Here is a 9,486-nt window from a genome sequence, read left to right on the forward strand (position 1 = left end):
CGACTTCAACTCGAAGATGACTCGAGACTGAAGCTGACCAAAAAGCAACCAGATTTTACAAAGTTGTGCAAAGATAATCGTGCACATTTGTCACATTAAAATTAAATAACCTTATGTTATTTTCATTATTATTAGAATTGTATTTTAAAGGTAATAAATGTAAAAAAAACTTATTCTATTTCTCACTAGCTGTCTACCCACAGCTTCGCCCGCATTATATCGAATTTTCTCGTTGGAATAAGATATTTTCTCGCAGTAAAATGTAGCCTATGTCCATCTCCAACATGTACTCTATCACTGTGTCAAATTTTATTAAAACCTGTTCGGCGGTTTAGACGTGAAAAGGTGACAGACAGACAGAATTACCTTCGAATTTGTAATATTAGTATGGATTAATATGAATTTCTGCTATAAAGGGTACGCGAGTTTGAGCTCTTTCTTGAAGTGGTACGCAGGAAAAAATAATTGGGAACCACTGCTGTACAGTGCATCATACTTTTGCAGATAACAACAGTCGTGCCAGTATGTAAGTCCATTCATGGGAAAATTTTTGAATTAAATTCACATGACTTCCACTCTAGACTGGTGATTCAAATCAGGACCTCCTACCCCTAAACTTTCATATCCAGTCTTGACTTTCATCTATCTAACACCATTCTCGAGATTAAAAAACCCCAGGAATTTTTTGGGATGGTCCATCCAGATATGTCAGACCCTGTCCTTCACCACCCAGCTAGGTGGCTGGGTGGTGAAGGACAAACCAATTCCATAATGGGCTTACTAAAAAGGTCCTCTTAGTATCTACAGGGCAGAAAGGGTTTTAAAAAAGTACATATATAACAACTTAGTATATTTCATTGTAATAGTTATTTTATATACAGAAAAATTAACTTTTATATTAATAATTTGAAAAATTAGTGTTGATTGACTGTTATGATGTAAAAAGAAGTAATACAGGACATCAAAGAATTACTTTGATTAAATCAATTGGTTATAAAATACAAAAGGATTGATGCTTGTGAAAAGTAACTGTTAGTAGTAACAATTTTTGCTTAGAACTGGTCCACTGGACATCACCATATGCAGAGTGACGAAAAAAGTTTGCAAACTGTGCAGAAGCCGTCAACATAAAGATTTGTATGAAAAATTTTGTTAACGTGCATGTAGAAAGATTGTACAAAGAATAACAAATTAAAATAATAATCCTTTTTTTTCTTAAAATTAAATTTGTAAAATAATTCTTTCTCTTATTGTTCTGTAATTATAACTTACTATCAGACTCTGCCACGCGTTGTTGTGGCACAAAATGTATCTATTATAAATGTATAACACATCCCCCGTGGAGAAGGGAGAATTTTTCGAAAAATCTCTTCTTATTGTACATTCTCTTGACGTACCCTATTAAAACGCAATCAAAAACGCAAAAATACGCATCTAAAATAGTATAAATACAAGCAGAGTTCTTTACGGTAAGCCTTAATCCTGTCCATCTCTCCTCGGGGGGGGGGGAATTTCGACATGTATATTATATAAAAACACGTGCGTATTTGATTGCAGCGTTGTGTGGAAATTTCAAAGGAATCGGTAGGAACAAACGAACATTACATTTTTATTTATATAGATAGACTAGCTGTTACAAAATCCGCGCGGCTTTGCCCGCGCGGATTTTGCAAGCAAACCCCATTTATATTCAGTATTTATTTATTGAAAAACTCCATACATAAAATTAATTTTTAGGAGGAGGGGTAACATTAATAATTTTGGTCAATAAATTATATTTATATCATATAGACTCTACTGAGTCGTTGATAGAGAATAATCCATGAATTCTGTCTTCTGGATTTTTGCAAACAACATTATTAGTACAAAAAACATTGTTAGAAACAGGGTCGGATCAACGCATAGACAAATGAGACAAATGTCTAGGGCCCGGTCAAATTGTCTATTTTGAAAAGATTTGTAAATAAGATAGTTTACTTTTCTGTTGGACAAAAAACATGTATATGTTGTTATACATGTCTGTGTATAATAAACAAATAGACAAAAATATATTGCTTTTTATATGGTTATTGTGAATTTTAAAATCTAAAGAAAATGTATTCTTGTGTGTATTTATTGTTATATATTTAATATTTTTTATTAATAAAAATTTAAAATATGTTTTAGTTTTTCACAATATTTAGTTTTGTTTTATATTTTTTTGTGCGCTCTATTTCTTGTGGGGGAGGGAGGGAGCATGTTAAGAAGAAAATCTCCAGGGACCCAAAGTGGGTTAATCCGGACCTGGTTAGAAAGTATTGATACACGCAAATATTCAAAATCCTTACAGTCAAACATGTAGTGATTTAAAGTCGCATATCCTTTCTTACAAAACGGACACATTTCCGGTGAACGTAGATCAATACACAAGTGTTTCCATGTTAAACGAAACTTATTTAGACGAATCTGTATTATCGTTTTTTTAACAATAAATGGTAGCTGCTGATAATAAATGTAAAAACACCGATTGTTGTCTAATATTTCTGGGTACCATAAACGGTAATTAACCTTAAGAATCCTGTCCCCTTCTTCTCTCAAGGAAAGATTATCAAACTCTTGTAAAATTATATCTGCGTAAAATTTCAAAACATCTGGAGAGGAATCTATCAAAGAGAGTGAGATACCTATTCTATTAAATAGATTCTCTAGTTTAGTAAACCAACAGAATTTGAGCGATCTTTTCGACGAAAACTTCTTCAAAGTAGAATAAGCCTCAAATTCCAAGGATGATGGGTCAGAGATTATGTTTCTCAGAAAATTTAAGGTTAATTTGACAAAGCGTTTCCGGGGAAACTCAAGGCCCAATTCAGATCTGATTGCATACGATGGGATCGACCTCTCAACACCAAACAGACAACGAAAGAACATCAGTTCTATAGAGTCGATATCCTCAAAACAAAAAGGCCCCCAAAAGGGCAAACCATAAGACCAACTCGAAGTAAAAAGAGAGGCGGCAAGATTTTTACACAAAGCCATATGACTGTTTAACCCTTCTCAAGATTTCTATTATAACATTTATTTTGGAAAATGCTTTGCCTTTAACGTAAGAAATGTAATTATGGAACGAGCCAATAGCTGAGAGACAAATTCCCAAATATATAACTTCATTAACAATACTGACTCCTTTACCGTTTAAGAAAAACTTATCAGCTTTTCTCAGCCTTCCACCATGTCTAAAAATTATTATTTTCAATTTGGATAAATTAATACTCAAACCCAAATTGGAGGAATAATTTTATAACCTGTCCAATTTCCTTTGTAGATAAATCGGGGTGGTGGATAACACCACTGTATCGTCAGCAAATTGAAGTAAATGGACTTCGTAGTCTCCTAGAGAAATGGAATCTTTACTTAAATCATCAAAAACTTGTACCATGTCATTAACATAACAAATAAACAATATCGGACTTAAGGAATCACCCTATGGTAAACCCTTTTCTAATGAAAAAGCACCTGTAGACCCGGCACTAGTGAAAACCCTTGCTTTAAATCCTGAAAATAAACGTTAAATAATGCCAATAAACTTGTCAGAGATTCCAAGCATTTTTAATTTAAATAACAAAATCTTCAAAACAATACTGTCAAAGGCTTTCTCATAGTCAATGAACGCTGCAAGTCTTTTCTTTGATAGTCTTGTCTTTTCTTTGATAGTTGTCTACAAATAATGGAGTGGAGAATCAAAATATTACTTAAAGTACTCTTACGAGGCTGGAAAGCAAATTGCACTGGTTGAATCAAATTCCTCTCTTTTAGCCAAATACCCAATCTATATGCCAAAATAGAGGTAAATATTTTTTGAACTATAGGCAACAGCGATATTGGTCGAAAGTTAGCGGGCTCATCTAGTGGACCTTTTTTATGGATAACTTTTATCTTAACCTCTAACCACGAATTCGGAATTCTAGCAGTGTCATAAACCCAATTAAATAACTTGGCCAAGTAAAGAACCAAAGTTTCCTTAGAGTAAACAATTAAAGACTGTGAAACATTATCCACCCCGGGAGCAGAACAAATTTGCATCTTTTGAAGTGCTGTATTCACCTCTGTATCAGAGATAGGAAGATCTAAAATAGGATCAACAGCAAAAGAAGCCATCGGTAGTGACAGAATCGACGGTAAATTCGATGTATTTAAACTAAATAACTGTTGATAATAAATAAACCAGTCAGCCAAGGAAATTTCTTGGTCTAGTATGCTCCTGACCCGACGAAAACGACCTATCCGATACCAAAAGGTCTTAGAGTCTCTAATCCCAGCCATCTGTAAAGCATAATTACATAAATATTTCCTCTCTCTTTGGCCCTAATAAGTGAATTATATTGTCGTTTTAAATTTAAAAAGGAAGCCAAATCGGTCTGACTATTAGATCTGCGGAATTTGCCCAAGGCAATGTTCCTCGCTCGCTTCTGAATATAACATGACCTATCAAACCAAGGGGGACGAATCCTCCTGTAAGGTTCAATACCTTCAATTAACACATTTAGTCTTCTTGCGATAGAGCATAGCTTGGATAAAATAATACCATAGAAATCATCAACAGACACAGAATCAAAGTTTATATTTCGGAAACTCAGCGATACGGTAATTCCACTGCAAAAGGGTCCGAAGATGAGAGAGACCCAACACGAAGGGATTCAACCTTATGAACCAGATTCTGAGAAACGACAATAAAGTCTATAACCGAGCTACCCACTTTTGACAAAAAAGTTAGCTCACCTGGGAAATCTCCCTTAGTACGACCACTAAAGAGAATAAAATCGTGTTCAATCAACCAATGCAGAAACTGTCTCCCGGCCGTGTCGGCCTTTAAATCCTTTGACCGTCTGACATCAAAAATGTTGGTAGAGGCTAAATTCAAATGTGAATCAATTTCTTCACCGATATGGACGTTAAAATCGCCCATTATCACAATTCCATGGTAGTACGAAGACCAAGAGTTCAAAATAGAGGAAAACAAGTCTAAACGTAAACCCTTCTATCTCTGCGAGCCAGCATATACCACCAGCACCAGGATATTTCTAGGTTCGAGAACCGAGTAAAGTGATAAGCCAATCACCATCAAATCAGGATAAATTTCCAATAACTTGAAACGTCCTCTAACTTCATCAAAAAAGAACAAAATACCACCATGGGGTCTACCCGGCCCCAGTGGCTTTTCCGCTGGAATCATAAAATACCTCCAGTTCACTGGAAGAAAGTTAGCAAGAAAATCTCCATCCACTGAAACCATCCAGGTTTCAACAAGGGCTAAACAAATTAAACCTGGTTGTTTAATCATATAATCCAACAGAGAACACTTAAGTGCTAAATCCACAACAATTCCAAAAAAAAACAACGTTTCCGAATAACTACTCAAACTAAACTGGTCCGGGCACGATGAAGTTGAAAGTCTCTCCAAACCGACTCTCCTGCGGGGAGGAAAATTCAAAATAAAAAAGAAACAGGCACCTCTATTAAGTGATGGCCCGAAATAGAATACGTGAATCTCTTGTCATCTACATATAATACGTCATCTCGCAAAAAAATATGACGACCAGCTTCCCGGTATTCTTTTAAAAAAGAAACCAGGTTTTTACGGTGAACACGGGAATTAAACGACAGATCCGGTGCCAAAATTTAATCGGTCTTTCCCTGCCCTCTTGTTGAGTTTTCGTCCGAAATTTTTGCAATAAATAATTTTGACATTTCCAGGACGACAACTGGATGCTATAGAATTCCCGAGCTTTACCTCTCAAACGGGAAACACCGACAATATTATGCCCCGACAGATCGGTCACATCCAATTCCTTAGAAAATAAGTTAACAATATAATCCCGCAAATCCAACTCGAGCGGAANAGAGTCTCTAATCCCAGCCATCTGTAAAGCATAATTACATAAATATTTCCTCTCTCTTTGGCCCTAATAAGTGAATTATATTGTCGTTTTAAATTTAAAAAGGAAGCCAAATCGGTCTGACTATTAGATCTGCGAAATTTGCCCAAGGCAATGTTCCTCGCTCGCTTCTGAATATAACATGACCCATCAAACCAAGGGGGACGAATCCTCCTGTAAGGTTCAATACCTTCAATTAACACATTTAGTCTTCTTGCGATAGAGCATAGCTTGGATAAAATAATACCATAGAAATCATCAACAGACACAGAATCAAAGTTTATATTTCGGAAACTCAGCGATACGGTAATTCCACTGCAAAAGGGTCCGAAGATGAGAGAGACCCAACACGAAGGGATTCAACCTTATGAACCAGATTCTGAGAAACGACAATAAAGTCTATAACCGAGCTACCCACTTTTGACAAAAAAGTTAGCTCACCTGGGAAATCTCCCTTAGTACGACCACTAAAGAGAATAAAATCGTGTTCAATCAACCAATGCAGAAACTGTCTCCCGGCCGTGTCGGCCTTTAAATCCTTTGACCGTCTGACATCAAAAATGTTGGTAGAGGCTAAATTCAAATGTGAATCAATTTCTTCACCGATATGGACGTTAAAATCGCCCATTATCACAATTCCATGATAGTACGAAGACCAAGAGTTCAAAATAGAGGAAAACAAGTCTAAACGTAAACCCTTCTATCTCTGCGAGCCAGCATATACCACCAGCACCAGGATATTTCTAGGTTCGAGAACCGAGTAAAGTGATAAGCCAATCACCATCAAATCAGGATAAATTTCCAATAACTTGAAACGTTCTCTAACTTCATCAAAAAAGAACAAAATACCACCATGGGGTCTACCCGGCCCCAGTGGCTTTTCCGCTGGAATCATAAAATACCTCCAGTTCACTGGAAGAAAGTTAGCAAGAAAATCTCCATCCACTGAAACCATCCAGGTTTCAACAAGGGCTAAACAAATTAAACCTGGTTGTTTAATCATATAATCCAACAGAGAACACTTAAGTGCTAAATCCACAACAATTCCAAAAAAAAAACAACGATTCCGAATAACTACTCAAACTAAACTGGTCCGGGCACGATGAAGTTGAAAGTCTCTCCAAACCGACTCTCCTGCGGGGAGGAAAATTCAAAATAAAAAAGAAACAGGCACCTCTATTAAGTGATGGCCCGAAATAGAATACGTGAATCTCTTGTCATCTACATATAATACGTCATCTCGCAAAAAAATATGACGACCAGCTTCCCGGTATTCTTTTAAAAAAGAAACCAGGTTTTTACGGTGAACACGGGAATTAAACGACAGATCCGGTGCCAAAATTTAATCGGTCTTTCCCTGCCCTCTTGTTGAGTTTTCGTCCGAAATTTTTGCAATAAATAATTTTGACATTTCCAGGACGACAACTGGATGCTATAGAATTCCCGAGCTTTACCTCTCAAACGGGAAACACCGACAATATTATGCCCCGACAGATCAGTCACATCCAATTCCTTAGAAAATAAGTTAACAATATAATCCCGCAAATCCAACTCGAGCGGAATACTATGATTAAACAACATTAAATTGCTTCTGTTTGAAGCATTAACTTGTCTATCGTAGGCAAAGGAGTATAACTCATCAATGTCATCCAAAGGTAACTGATGTTGCTGTTCCAATTTATCTAATCGCGAACATACTTTAGAAAAGTCAATTTCCAATTTAAAATTAAAAATAAAAAAAAAACTCACCAATGTTGTCCAAAGGTAACTGATGTTGCTGTTCCAATTTATCTAATCGCGAACATACTTTAGAAAAGTCAATTTCCAATTTAAAATTAAAAATAAAAAAAAAACGCACCTACTTAGGTAGCAAATAAATAAAAGANATTTCTTTATTTTGCACAAAATAAATACAGTACTGTACTGTACATTGAAAATATTTAAAAATATACAGCCAGCTAGTATTCACCCTACTATAAACTGTTCGCGTCCTGTAAGTTTTACGAGAATGTCTCGGGAAATCCAACACCAGCTGTTCTCAAGGTCATCCAGCTGTAAACACAATGACTCATCAGTGTCAAATTTTGCAGAAAGGCGAGACAAGGGAAAATAAAGTTTAAAGCTTTTTCTTCAAAAACAACGCATTTCTTTCGTTTTTTCAGTTTTAAGTATTTTTAATGTTTAATTATAATGTAATTAAAAATTGATCGGAGAGGAAGCGGTTAACAAGAACATATATTAGCTTGCGCACATCCGACTTGGATCTTACACACAAGACATCTGCTATCGTAAACTATTGACGAAATAAAAGTGTACATGTATCAGAGAATAGACAAAGACTCAGTTTGTAAACAATTTACCTTTTGTATATACAACTGACACTCGATCCATAGCGGCCTTTCAATGACCAGACATAAAAAATAAACAGATGACGCTTAACTTAAGCGCGGTTTACAAAACGAATATGATTAATCTTAACACAACCTTAACATGAATTTAATAATTCATAATTAAAAAATTAAGCCGCGTTTAAATACTGGCCTCCCTTTCATGGTCGAGTAGTGTAGCCAGCTAAAACACGCAAAAATTTAACAAAAGTAATATTAAAGTAGCCAAGACATAGCCAAATATTGTAGCGCCACATTACTAGCGAACATTTGAATTTGCCGACTAGAACGCGGTCGGTTAACCGAGGTGACGGTTAATCGGGGGTCGAATAATCGATGCTCTACTGTAACTAGAATATATGTTAATTGTGCGATGGTTTCAGTTTTTCTAATTTAGTTTGAATAAACGGCTGGGGCTAAAAATACGGCTCAGGTATCAAATTAAAGTTCTTATCCTGTAGATGGTGCCGCCGAAGAGAGATTTTAGAAAAGTGCAGTGGTTCAGGCATTCAGAAAGTTTCAAATGTAATGTACAGTACAGTACATCAATTCTGTATTACTCCTGCTATTTTTATTCAGTTTAGGTGAAATTTTGGTTATATTCTGTGAGATCTAGCCGGGGGTACAGGGTAGGTTTTTACGCCTGTATCACTTACTAGGCAGCTAGTCGGTAAGACTAGTTCTCTACGATGCAGATCACTAGATCTGATCTCAAATATTTCATAGGAGAGCGATAATCGCTAGTAGATCTGAACTGTGAAGTCCAGATGCTCGTCAGGGCTGACACCAGTTTGTCAATTTATCGATCCGCGGACAAACACGCGTATGAGATCTGATTCGGACACAAAATTAAGAGACATTTTAGTTAAAAAAGAAATAATTAATTTAATAAAACAAGAAAATAAACTCATACAAAAATGTGGACGAACGAGAGACAGAACTACTACAAATAATATACAAATCGAGAGATAGCTATACTTATTTTATACCCAAGGCGCGATCGAGAGAGAGAGCTCACAAAATCGTTATAAAACATACAACCTGTTTCAGTAGTTGTTCGTCTTCTTCTCTGTAGGCTAGGGACACTTCGGAATTAAAGTTCATTTACTTCTTTCCAAGGGAGTTCAATATGTGCACAAAATCAAAGTATATTTTCTAAGTGCAGACTCTGGACTTATTCTAAGTGA

At 35.9% G+C, this 9,486-nt stretch overlaps 1 protein-coding gene across 1 annotated transcript in view; it reads right to left on the reverse strand.

Moving 5' to 3' along the window:
- The window catches only part of LOC111613028 (guanine nucleotide exchange factor DBS-like), a 243,031-nt gene that overhangs the window by 77,211 nt on the left and 156,334 nt on the right, over positions 1-9,486 (reverse strand). The window contains exons 14-19 of the mRNA XM_023354329.1: positions 7,662-7,718; positions 7,367-7,609; positions 6,637-6,884; positions 5,768-5,939; positions 5,039-5,286; positions 3,619-4,341 (exon numbers count right to left, since the gene is read on the reverse strand). Coding sequence (XP_023210097.1) covers positions 3,619-4,341; positions 5,039-5,286; positions 5,768-5,939; positions 6,637-6,884; positions 7,367-7,609; positions 7,662-7,718 — 1,691 coding nt within the window. The remainder of the gene's footprint in view (positions 1-3,618; positions 4,342-5,038; positions 5,287-5,767; positions 5,940-6,636; positions 6,885-7,366; positions 7,610-7,661; positions 7,719-9,486) is intronic.

Source organism: Centruroides sculpturatus, unplaced genomic scaffold, assembly GCF_000671375.1.
Source record: "Centruroides sculpturatus isolate CEXI.00-Female unplaced genomic scaffold, Cexi_2.0 scaffold310, whole genome shotgun sequence".
NCBI classification, from domain to species: domain Eukaryota; kingdom Metazoa; phylum Arthropoda; class Arachnida; order Scorpiones; family Buthidae; genus Centruroides; species Centruroides sculpturatus.